Source organism: Tiliqua scincoides, chromosome 10, assembly GCF_035046505.1.
Source record: "Tiliqua scincoides isolate rTilSci1 chromosome 10, rTilSci1.hap2, whole genome shotgun sequence".
Taxonomy (NCBI): Eukaryota; Metazoa; Chordata; class Lepidosauria; order Squamata; family Scincidae; genus Tiliqua; species Tiliqua scincoides.
The window spans coordinates 7,232,050-7,244,947 of record NC_089830.1 but is presented as its reverse complement, the minus strand read 5'-3'; the positions used below and the strand labels follow the sequence as shown (position 1 = coordinate 7,244,947).

Below are 12,898 nucleotides of genomic sequence, written 5' to 3'. Positions count from 1 at the left end.
CAGTGGGCCACCACTGCCTCAGGAAGCATACAAGACAATAAGAGACTTGCATCCTGGTGCCACTTTCTTCCATCTGACATTCTGAGGTAGCTTTCTTCTAAAACCAGGAGGTTGCACATACCCATCGTGGCTCGTATCCTGTGATGGACTTTACCTCCATCAACCTGCCCAATCCCCTTTTAAAGGCATCAAGGCCAAATGCCATCACCACACCCTGTGGCAAGGAGTTCCACAGACTAATGAAATAAATATTTTCTTTTATCTGCCCTAACTCTTCCAACACTCAATTTTAGTGGATGTCCCCTGGTTCTGGTGTTGTCCTTGCATTTAAGTGATGGATAAATGAGAAACCACAGAAAGGTCACAGCCTGTATACAGAGCCTATAGCACTGAACTGTAGAAATGGACTTTAGATCACTGTGAGTATGCAGAGCTCTTTTCTATGGAGTTGGATAGTTCTAGCCCAACAGTGTTAGGGTTATGTGTGTCTTCATTGTCATAAGTAGAGCAAGAGCATTCTTTTACACATGAGAATAGGAGATGACGAGGGATGAAGCTGGGAATTGTGCATTTGAGGTATGTGCTCTAGTAGTGAGCCATGCTCACTGCCTCAATGGTGTGACCCAAAGTTGCACCTGCCAAAATGGACTAATGGTGCAATCCTATGCTGAAGTTGTGCCCGTGTTGGTGCAACAATGGCATAGCATTTGTGATCACCTAAGTCCATCTCACAAAAAAGGGGGAGGGGGAAAATGTCCAGCAACTCCTAGTAACTCTGCCCACATCCATGGGCCTCATGTCAGCTCAGTGTGCAATGAGCCAAACAGCACATGGCATTGTGGAGGCAGCCAACATGCCCTTGCATAGCAAAAGGCAATAACTGTTACCTTGCCAGCACTCCCTGGCAATTTTTGGGGGGGTGCAGTGGCCACCTGACAGCAATGGTTCCATATCAGCTCGTCATGCAGTGAGTCATGCAACCCCATTGGAGGGTGCAGCATGTAATGGAGACCCAATAAGTGGCTGTTTCGGGGCTGACAGTTTCCTCCCTATGGTCCCCTTGCACAAGCATGCACAAGATTGCTGCAGTGTCAGCCTGGGGCAGTGCTCCAGGTTGCACTGCCCCTGGTGCCTCCCCATGTAGCCTCTCCTACAATGATGCCTGTTGCATTAGTGCTGGCACATGCTGTCCAGCAGTAACAATGGTTGGAGTACCTGGCATTCACAAAGAGCAGACACTCACTCTCAGTAGTTGCAAAAGAAAGGGAGGGTTTGATAACACTGTTTATCAGAGCTGGCCGTAGGGTGATTCGGCCAATTAGACTGAATCGGGCACTGGGCTTTAGAGGAGCACTGCGCCACCCCCCAGCTCACTCCATAGCTGACACCCCAGCATAGAATTGTCCATGCCGAGGCGTGGAGAGCAGAGTGCTGCTGTGTGCAGCTCTCCCACCTGCACCTGGATTCAAATGGCCCAAAATGGGTGTCCCAGAAGCAATTGGGGGTGTCAACATCACATCACCACCACCTATTTTTGGGTGCTGTGCTTCGTGCATGGCACCATCAACCCTGGACTCGCCACAGTAGCTCATTACCATGGCTGCTTGGTGAGTGTAGAGCCACAGGGGGTGGGGGTCCAGCAAAAAAATGCTTTACATTGGGCCTGTCCACTCCTGGGGCCAGCCCTACCGTTTATGCAGAGACTCATTTGATCATACTGAAAGGACTTAAGCAAAAGGGCAGAGATGTGAGACAGATCTGCAGCATCAGTGCATGCAGCATGGGTTCTCTCCCCTCTGATGCTTCCCTGTGTGGGATGCACTGTTCCCCATGCCGGGGTCCTGGAGTGGCCACCAGCAGAAAGTCCCTGTCCCCAGTACCCAGTCATAAGGATGAGTCAGAGAGAAAAAGCTTCAGAAGTCAAGAACTGTTTTTGAGCAAGTTCTGCCGGAGGAGGCAATTCAACTTGATGCATAGGGAGAGGCCAACTGAATCTCACTATGTGCTTTCCAGGAGTCACAATGCTTCTGTTCTCTGATAGTTCATTGTCCTTCCCCTTGATTAGCTTGAAAAACAGAAGAAGCACACATGTGCAGCTCTTGCATCATTATTCCCTGATGTATTCAGAATTTTTACCCATTTCTGCCCAGCCCATAATGTACACATTTGATCCCTGTTGTGTATATGCAACGTTGGGCAGAAATGGCTTAAGCCCAGAGTGATGCAGACACGCATGTTTATGGAGTGGAAAGAAGCCTGGCATCTGGGACCTCCCACTTCTGTCACCTGCCTGGAGAGGTGGGGGGGGGGGAGCTATGAAGACACTGCTCCATTGCACTTGAAACTCTGACAGGGTGACTCACACAGGCAGCATGATGCAAGACCGTAACTGAGGCCACCACCACCCAAGCATGACTCACCAGCAGCAGCCCAGGGAGCTGATTGCAAAAGCCGCTGACAGTCCCTGCTTCTGCCAACTGGGTGATGTGTTCTCACCTCCTTTGACTCCCAAGTAGGAGATGTGGTGTTGACAAAGGGGGGGGGGAAGGATTACAGGAGAAGGGAACAAGTCTCCATTGTCACCCCTGCTGCTGGTGCACTAGCTGGGCCTGAATCTCTGTCCCACCACCATTGACTCAAGTCTACTTGAGTTTCCTGTCGGAATTGATATTGCAAAAGTCTGGCTTCGTTGTTTGCTAACTTGACACACGCAGGTGCTCAGTCTCCACTATGGACTCCATAAGCATCAGGCTCCCATCTGCCTGCAGTGAAAATACTGCTGTTTGTTGTTCCATAGGCTTCTTGTTTTTACAGGTGTGGGACCGAATCCTATCCAGTTTTCCAGTGCTGGTGCAGTTGTGCCAATGGGGTGTGCGCTGCAGCCTGTGGTGGAGGGGCAGTCACTGGGGTCTTCTTAAGGTATGAGAACATGTATTACCTTACCACAGGGCTGCATTGTGGCTACACCAGAGCTGGAAAGTTGGATAGGATTGGGCCCTTTATGGTGCCAATATGGTGGTGGCTGCTGTTCTTACGTTTTCTTGTAATAGGGTTTTATCATTTTAAAGAAGATCTTAGTAGTAGTAGTAACTTTATTGTCATTGTGCTACAGCACAACAAAATTTATGCACCTTTGAGATACAAGCATAAATATATACTACAATTCCAACAATCACACTCTACACACTCACCCACACATTCTATATGACATGCATCATAATATAAAAATAGTGTAACAGACCAAAATGCCCAGGAGCATGGTAACAACTATATTCAACGTAATTATGGCTGTGGGATAAAAACTGTTCAGGAGTCTTGTGGTGCTGCTCTAATAGTTCTGTATCGTCTACCCGAAGGCAACAGTTCAAAGAACTTATGAGCCGGATGGAAGGGGTCTGTCAGAATACTATGTGACTTCTGCAGACAGCGAGATGTATAGATGTCCTCCAAAGCTGGTAGATGAAGGTTGATGATGTGCTGCGCGATCTTAATAATTTTCTGCAGAGCTTTTTTGTCCCCTGCAGAGCAATTTCCATACCACAGCAAGATATCATAGGTTAGGACACTCTCAGTGGTGCAAGACACAAGCAGCTGCTGTGACAAATTTAACCTCCCAAGCTTCCTTAGAAAATTTAACTGCTTTTGTGCCTTTTTTATCAACATGCTGGTATTAATAGTCCATGAGAGGTCCTCTGTGATGTAAATACCAAGGAATTTGAAACTAGCAACCCTCTCCACCTCCTCACCATTTATGTATAATGGTGTGTGTACATCCCTCTTTTTCCAGAAGTCAATTATAAGTTCTTTAGTTTGTTTGATGTTAAGTGAGAGATTATTTTCTTTGTACCACAATAACAACTCCTGTACCTCCTTCCTATAAGCAGACTCATCATTCCCGCTAACAAGCCCCACCACTGTAGTATCATCTGCAAATTTTATAATTTCATTGGTGTTATGTGATGGGGTACAATCAGGTGTATACAGGGAATAGAGGAAGGGGCTCAGCATACAGTCTTGGGGAGCTCCTGTATTTCATATCAGAGTGGAAGAATTATAAGAGCCCATCCTAACTGGCTGTGGCCTATTTGTCAAAAAGTTCTTTATCCACAGACAAATGTCTTGCTGTCTGCCCAAACCTAATTACAGCCTAATCCTATCCTTCCTGGCACCCAGAGAAACAGCAGCGCCAAAATGGTGACCGCTGTAGCCCATGGGCACTAGGAACTCGCTGGAGGTCTCCTTGGGGAATGGGGACTTTCACCCCCTTCCCGAGGAAAGCCCCAGGCTCCGCAATGGGGCTTCTCACATCTACGCCAGCTATTTTGCCAGCGCACACTTGAGAACCTCCTTGTCCTGCTTTTCAGCCTGACAGAGGATAGGATCTGGCGGAAGAGGCCTTTGCCAGTACCACCCCCCTCCGGCCCCAGCCGCTCCCCCTGTTCTGTCTCCCCCACCCCAGAACGCCTTCCCCCAGCCCCAAAAGCCACACTGCTGCCCAGTGGTCCCATTTACTTCCAGGCAGCCACATGGCATTCTCCACCCAGCGCTGGGCCCAGTGCTGGCGCTCCCTCCTACAAGGGTGTCATAAACTATTTGGCTATAGCCTATAGGATTGGTCCCTTAATTGTCTTATGGGTTTTAGCTTATTGTGTAACTGGCTTTTTAATAGTGATCTTATGTTTTCTGCACCTTTGCATCTGATTTTTGCAAACCAGACCAGGCAGCAGCATCCAAATGGTAACAGGTGTGTGTATTGGGAGGAGCAGCTGGGGAGATGCGGCCTCCCAGGCAACAAGGGTGGTGAAGAGGATGTTGCTGTGTCATACCCTGCCCAGAAGGGCAGCACCAGTTGGTAGACAGGGGTGGGTCTGTCCAGTGCCGCTGAGACCAAATAAGCAAGACACTGAGAGGTGGAAGGCTAGGAAGGCTGTTTATTGTTTCAGCAAGGCATGCCTGTGGCCTCTGGGAGATTCAGCTCAAATCCAGAAGGCCCTTTTCAGAGGCATGGGATGCTTTTTATACAATTCTCGGCTCTTTGTTTGAAATCTAGACTTTCTATTTGCTGAAAATCCTCATCATAGATGGGGCAAACACTTCATAGGCTGTAGATAACCTTAGAGACACCTTCAAGTTACAGGTCTCCAAAAAAGGTGAAATTAAACAATTAAACATACTGAATCACAAAGTTTCCAGTATTGACCCAGTGCTGAACCTTCCAATTATACAGATTGTTTGACGGGTAACAAACAAAACAAAAGAGGGTAACAAACAAACAAACAAACAAACAAACAAAGTGGGTTCAAACACAGGTATGAAGACCTCATCTTTGGCAGAACTTCAGACCTGTTTCTTGGCATGCCCATCTCATTAGTGCGCCCTGATACGGTCCTTTTATCTTTTACACTAGTTGCTTAATATAGCTTTGATTCCTTTTATTAAAAGGGGTTTTCAAAAGCTTTACTAAACTAAAACGTCTATGTCTTAATTCTATATAACTATTATGACCAGTTACCTTGAGTACATTGGTATTAAGGGATACGTCTTTTGCCCTAAAAAGCATGAAAGATATTGGTAGGCATAGTGGTGTATATCCTTGCTAAGAAGTGACCTCATTCCTCTTCAGTGGTTGCCTAGCACCTACTAAAGTGTAATCTCTCTGAACTAAGGCTTCAGCCAGCTTCTTTGCTCTCTTAAACTTTTCAGGTAACTTTTAGTCTCCTATGGCCTGCCTCTATTTCAGTTGCAATTCAAACAGAGCCTTCAAAGGCAGAAGTTTCCCTGGTACTTTCCACTTCTCCCTTTCATCTTCTCGTCCCCTCCTTACTTTCAAAAGGGGAATAGCCTTGTCTCACTTTGACTTGTTCAAGGATGCTTGCTTATCTAATTAAAATGTGTGCTGTCTTCTAAAGTTTATCTCTTGCAGGTGTCTGTGGTTAGCTAGCTAGACGCTTTGTTAGTTTGCCAAGAAACATTGCCAACTGATAGTAGAGCAACTAATTCTTTTAAGCTTTCCCCTAAGTTCATGCTTTTTCTGTCTTCTTCTTGCCTTCCCTCCCCCTTTTTGGTTCTTTGTTGCACTGTATTGATGGTTGCTACAGGTTTGGCTTGGGGGGGTCTGAGACAGGTAAGCAGGCGACAGCGGTGACAACAAGGTAGGCAGGGCCTGTATGGTAATCCCCCCTAATGAGCTGCAGGTGATTCACACTTTCTGATATGTTTATATTTTAATAAATATAATAGCTATATTCATAATATAATAATAACTATTTAATAACTATAAATAATAACTATATAACAATTATATAGTTTAATAGCTATATAATAACAATTCAATATTTAGTATTGCTTTATTTAATTTAATAACTATATTTTTATTCTATTCTCTATGTTTAATATTAATAATTATATTTTCTATAGTTTCTTAATAACCATATTTTATCATATTTATTTAATATTAATAACTATAATAATTAAACAATTAAGGGCCCAATCCTATCCAATTTCCCAGCACCAGTGCAGCTGCAATGCAGGGAACAAATATTCCTTCACAGAGACCTTAAGGAGGTCTTATTAAGGTCCTTAAGGAGGACATATTTCACAGAGACCTTAAGGAGGTCTCTGTGACTGCTGCCCCACCAAGAGATGCAGTGCATGCCCCATTGGCACAGCTGCACTGGTACTGGAAAACTGGATAGGATTGGGCCCTAAATAAACTACATAAATAAATAGTTTAATGTCTAAAATAATAAATAGCTATATATTAATAACTTATTTTAAAACTTATTAATAATAATGATTAAATAATTTCATCAATTAATTAAATAATTAGTTTTAATAACAGACATGATTAATTTTGATAACATATTCTGAAGTTATAAATAATAATTTATAACTATATTTAATGATAATAAATAAATAAATAAATAAATAAATAAATAAATAAATAACAGCTCAATCCTATCCACACTTTCCTGGGAGTAAGTCCCATTGACTCTAATAGGACTTACTTCTGAATAGACATGCATAGGATTGGGCTGTAAATTGCCAATTATTTCAATGACTAAAATAATTAATTATATTTTAGTATAGCTATATTTGCTTGATTAATTAGTTTAATTAGCAATTAATCTAAATTAATTAGTTTAACAACTAAAATAATTAATAACTACATTTTAGTAGCTTTAATCAATTAATCTACTAATTAATTAATTAAATTAATCAACTTATTAACTAATTAATCAACTTATTAATCAGTGAATGAACTAATTAATCAACGACTTAATTAATTAGTAGATTAATTAGTAGATTAACTGGTTGGTTGGTTGCTTGATGCCTGACAACCCAGCCCTGGCCCCACTCAGGCGCAGCCATCAGAGCCTGCCCACTGCAGGGTCAGCCTCCTGCTCACATCTGTCACTCATCCCCAGGGAGGCGGGAGCATCTCTCCATCCACCATCTCCGCCTATCGGAGGGCGCTCTTCCTTCCCTTGCGCCAGTCGGAGGAGACTGTGGGCGGCGTGTGGCTGCCGGCGCCATCTTTGTGGCGGCCGTGAATACGCATGCGCGGCGCCTACAGGGGAGAAGATGGCGGCGGGCTGCGGCTGCTGGGGGAGGGGCGTGGCTGGGGCGGTGACGCGCGTCTGCGTCACGTCCGCCGTCAGGTGGCGGAGTCCGTGAGAGGCTGGGAGGCGCGCGAGAGGGACGGTGGCCGGCGGGGCCGGGCCCGGAGGCGGCGGCGATGGGTGAGGGGAGCGGCGGAGAAGCCTCTGAGGGGGGCAGCGGGAGGGTGTCTGGGGAGTGGAGCCCCTGGCCGGCGGCGCGAAGGCTTCCCTTCCGGGGGTGGGCGGCCCGAGGGGCCAGGTGAGAGCGACGTCCCCCGTGGAAGGACCTGCAGGGGGTGGGTCTCTGCCCCGAGGACCTTCAGGAGGTGGGTCTCTGCCCCGAGGTGCCTGAGGATCTCCAACGGGCTGGGTCTCTGCCCTGAGGGGGCTGGGTCTCTGCCCTGAGGACTCTGCAATCAGGTCTCCTTCCTGACCCTCCTTTTCCCAGAGGCATTTTTTCTGTTATTAATATTAATTTAATTGACAGTTTATATATTATTATTATTAACAGTATTTATATTCCGCTTTTCAATGGAAAAGTTATATATATATTTCAATGGAAAAGTCACAAAGCGGTTCACAGAGAAAATCAAAACTAATGGTTTATATTTATATTATTTACTGTAATTTCTCCTTGTAACTTAATGATTAATGTATTAATAAATTAATTGAATTAATATTAACAATATTTATACTCATATTACTTACTGAAATCCGCCCCAATATTTTAATGAGAAATATTTTCAAGAGCAACATTTTAAAAAAATTTAATACCTTCATGTGAATTGTGATTTACAGTGTTATAAACTGTAATGAAAGTTGGAGTGGCAGTTCCCAACCTTTAGGAGCCAACCCCACTGGAGCAGAAGTTGGGACCATCTTGGCCCCCGCTGCACACACAAAAATACAATTAAGAATCAAAGGGTTGGAAGGGACTCACAAGGTCATCTAGTCAAACCCCCTACCTGTAGCAGGAAATCCTTCTAGAGCAGTGCTTCCCAGCATCATTTTTTCACTTGTATACCCCTTGGCAGCCCATTCCCATAAATGGTACCCCTCATTTTACCAAAATGTGCATAATTCCTGTTATTTCAGATTTTTATATTTTTAACTACTGATGCATATCTGATAATACACAAATTGATGACCAGAAAAGCAGTTGCTGGGGCTTTTGCTGCCAGCTAGCTGCGTTCCTTCCTGCCTTGCCAACGCAGCAAGGCATTTTAATATGAACCTGCCTTTTTCCCACCATTATTCAATTCTTTTTCAAGTACCCCTGGGGGTACACATACATGTATTCCCTGGTTGGGAATGGCTATTCTAGAGCAGGGGTGTCCAAACATTTTGGCAGTAGGGCCACATCATCTCTCTGACACTGTCAGGAGCCAGGAGAAAAAAGAATTAATTTACATTTCAAATTTGAATAAATTTACATAAATGAATGTATTAGAGATGGAACTTGAATGAATGAATGAAGGTCTTGCAGTAGCTCAAGGCCTATAAAAGGCCTTGCACAAAGCAAGAGCAGCCTTTCCTTCTCTGCCATTGCATCTGCAACACAGATGTGAAAACAGCAAGTAGTGGAGGGAGCCCTCGTCCCACAGCTCAGGTGAGAGTCGAACAGTTGTCCTCATGCTGAGAGCAGTTGCATCAGGCTAGCATGGGCTTCAGCAAGTCTCTGGAGGGCCAGAGGCTCATTGGAGACTGGGGGCTCCCCAAGGGCTTGATTGGGAGCCCCTGATGGCCACAAGTGGCCCCTGGGCTGGGGTTTGGGCACCCCTGTTCTAGAGCATCTTCAGCAGGTGCCTACCAAGTCTCTGCTTGAAGATCTCCAGTGAGGGAGAATCCATCAGCTCCCTCACCAATCTGTTCCACTACCAAACCACCCTGACCATCAATAATTTCTTCCTGATGTCTAGCCAGAATCTCATCTCTTGCTGTTTGTACCCATTGAATCTAGTTCTACTCTCAGAGGGAGTGAAGAACAAAATTGTTCATTCTTCCATGTGGCAGCCCTTCAGGTCTTTGAAGAGCACTATCATATCCTCTCTCAGCCTTCTCTAGGCTACCAAGTTCCCTCAGCCTTTCTTCATAGGGCTTTTTCTCCAGCCCTTTGATCATTCTCATCACTCTCCTCTGAACCTGATCCAAATTGGACTAAATTTGGTTGTCCATGGGGGAGTGCTGGAGAGGCCCTGAAACTGTGAGCTGTGGGAGGTCTTTTCTCCACCCTCTCTGGTGGCCCATGGCGAAGTGTCTCACCAAGCAAGCACTCTCCCACAGACCACCGTAGAGGGCAAAGAATGAACTGCTCACAGATGCAGTGAACATGTCTGTGGGGGAGAGCTTGCTTGGCACGATGTTGGATGTGATTGAACATGATTATCTTTTTTTCTGAGACCTTGTGGATCACTTCTCAGGGTCTCACGGACCACCTGTGGACCAACTCATGGACCACAGGTTGGGAACCACTGAAATAGAGGAAATAATCAGGAAGAAACCAAGACTCAGTAAGGAAAGATTTTCCTCAGCGTTTCATGCATTTACTAAGCAAGATCCACATATAAAAACATATGTTTCCATTTCAGCTAAGTTCATGTTTACTTAGATTCTCCTTTTTCCCTCCACCTGCCTGTCGCTGGCATACGGTGGGGTATGACACTGTCTGTTTCATTCCAGAATTGGGAGTCCTTCATGTGTGGTGGTGGTTCTTCACTTGTCAGCCAGAAAAGGCTGGTAGTGAATGTCTTGTCTGCTGCTGCAGAGCCTCTTGCATAGATGAACCTCTCCACCTACACACATCCCTTCCCCCCTTTCAGATGGGGGCTCCCCCTCAAAGGAATGTGTTCCGGGGGAGTTAGTCTTCTGAGGAGTAGTATTGGGTTAATAGAAACCTTTGGGCACATCTGCATTCTCAACCATTCTAGAAATGTCATCTTTTGTACAGTTCTTTCATTGGGTCCTTTTTTTCTCTTCCTGCCTCCCCCTTCTTTTCAGGATACATGGGAAAGAAGCCATCTCCTTATAACTCCCCAGAATTGCATTAATTCCTTGTCTCTCTTCATAAAGTCTGGAGTAGAGCTCTTTGGAATTCACTTGAACACTCTTCCTCCCCACATTAGAAAAATGATTCCCCCCCCCCCTTTGCTTGCTTTGTTTCCCAGGCAACTCAAGCGAAAGCATTGCTTCTCTGCTTGATGCAATTCCATTCCTGGTTGATTTCAGAGCTCTGGGGTGTTTTCTGCACGTCATAATTATCTTGGCTATCCCTTCCCACTTCAGAGATCTGTGCCTGACTATTGCTGTAGTGTTTTCTCTGGATACAGTATGAAATTGAAGCAAGGCTGCAGACCATGAAATCTGTTTTGTAGTAGTGTTAAACATGCTGAGCAAAGGTGAGAGACTTGAGTCTGTGGCCCAGCAGTGGCTGACCCCTGTATAGGTGATGCAGAACAAGCTGGTTTGGTGGAACTGATTAATTTATTTGTGAATTGCTGGGAACATTGCCAGCTGCAGATGTAAAAATAGTTATGGCAGGCCATCATCAGCATAATGCCATGCAGACATGGGGCATCCCTGACCTTGGAAAGCCTAGGTGCTTTAACTCTGCAACCTGTGCATCTCCTGGGCAAAACTTCCAGCAAGAGAACTTCTCTTGTTGACTCACTGAGGAAGTGTTGTCAAAGTCTGCTTATGCCTGGCCTTCAGCTAGAGACAGCCTGGGTATGTCCCAACTGAACCCCAGTAACTATCTTGTAGTTATTTGAACCATTGGTTACCTAAGCTCAGTAGAGAGTATTGAATGGCATCGGCTCTCCAGCAGTTCAGACAGGACACTTCTGTACCTGGAGATGCTAAGGATTGAACTTGGAATCTTCTATATTGGAAAAATGTGCTCTGCCACTAAGCTAAGATAAATCCCTAGATATCTTTGTTTCTGGGGCTTTCTTGCAAAACTAGCTCCAAATTTATACCCCTAGTTAGCTCCCTCCAATTTCCCCCTTGTGGCCAATTAAATAGGAGGGTTTTGTTTAAAGAAGGGGTTATGACTCAGTTTCTGGGCTGCACCAGATTACACTGAGTACTAATTTAATGGAGATTAGAGGAGTGTCAGCCCCTGGGAAATGTGATTTTTCTCAAGATAGTGGACAGTGAGTCCTGATCAAACTGGGGATTAAGGCAGTATTGAAAGGTCAGGTTTGCCTTTGGTCTGCCTGCCACAATCCCTTTTTCTGAACCTGCAATCTGGTATTTAAATTGAATTGTTCAACAGACTGAGAACTTAAACCTACTGCTTTAGTTGGCTGTAGTCTATAGATGTAGACAAAGCATGTCATTTTTTTCATTAATAATATCAAGCACAGTTAAGTGCTTTTGAGTGTTTGAAGTACTTCAGACATTACCTCAGCAATCCTATAAAGTATGTTAGTACTATTATTTCCATATTACTGATGTGGGAGCTAAGGTTGTGGTGTTATTAATTAGCATTTGTATAGAGCATTGTGAAGGTACTGAGCACTTCATATATATATTATCCTGATGTAGTCCTTATAACAACCCTAGAAAGTAAGTACACTAAATGTTGTTATCCCCCAATGACAGCTGCAGAGCTGAGGCTGAGCTGGAGTGGCTTGTCCAACTTTGCGTAGTGGCTTCATGCCAGAGATGAAATCGGAGCCAGGGAAATCCTGACATTACAGTTCATTCACAATACCAACCCTCGAATTGTGTGGTTTGCGTAAGGCTACCGTCAGTTAATGGGAAAGGTGAGATTTGAACTTTCTGCTTCATAGAGATTGACCACTGTGCTATTTTAGCCCTCCCTAAACAAGAATAAACAATTATTTATATCACAGAGAACAATAATGGTTGTGAAGCACTTTGCTGGTTAAGGCTGCAATGCTTTAGCAGTCGCCTGGGAGTAAGTATGTGGAGGTTACTTATAGAGTTGTGCTGTGCTTTTTTCTTTTCTCTTCCAATGAATCGTGACTCCAGAATCTTGAACCTTTTTTTGGACTCTGCTACCGGAGAGTACCTTGGACCTGACATACAGAGTGTAGGCTCTACCACTGAGCTAGATCTCCATGTGAAAATGGCAGGCATCCAGGGAACATCATGTGGAAGTTCAGTCACATTTTCAGTCACATGTTCAGTCCATACAGTATGGGAATTTTACTGTATCCACCTTCTTGTTTTGAAGCTGTAGTGTACAAGGAGTCCCCCAGAACAAGCTGCTTTTCTGGTAGGGGAGCTCTGACTTAAATTTTATGAACCAAGGCTTGTGAATGTGTGGGGGT

The 12,898-nt window shown here is 44.7% G+C and overlaps 1 protein-coding gene across 4 annotated transcripts in view; it reads left to right on the top strand.

Annotated features, from left to right (window-relative positions):
* STK40 (serine/threonine kinase 40) overlaps nt 1-12,898 on the top strand; it is a 34,303-nt gene that overhangs the window by 132 nt on the left and 21,273 nt on the right. The window contains exons 1-2 of one of the 4 annotated variants that reach the window (XM_066638865.1): nt 7,656-7,742; nt 12,204-12,367. The exons of 1 other annotated variant lie outside the window; for it this stretch is intronic. Coding sequence is in view for 1 of the 3 variants with exons in the window: in XM_066638863.1 (XP_066494960.1) it covers nt 7,739-7,742 (4 nt within the window). In the remaining 2 variants the exon portion in view is untranslated. Of the gene's footprint in view, nt 1-7,655; nt 7,743-12,203; nt 12,368-12,898 lie in introns of those variants that run through there. 2 more of the 4 variants (XM_066638863.1, XM_066638864.1) reach the window with 2 other exon arrangements.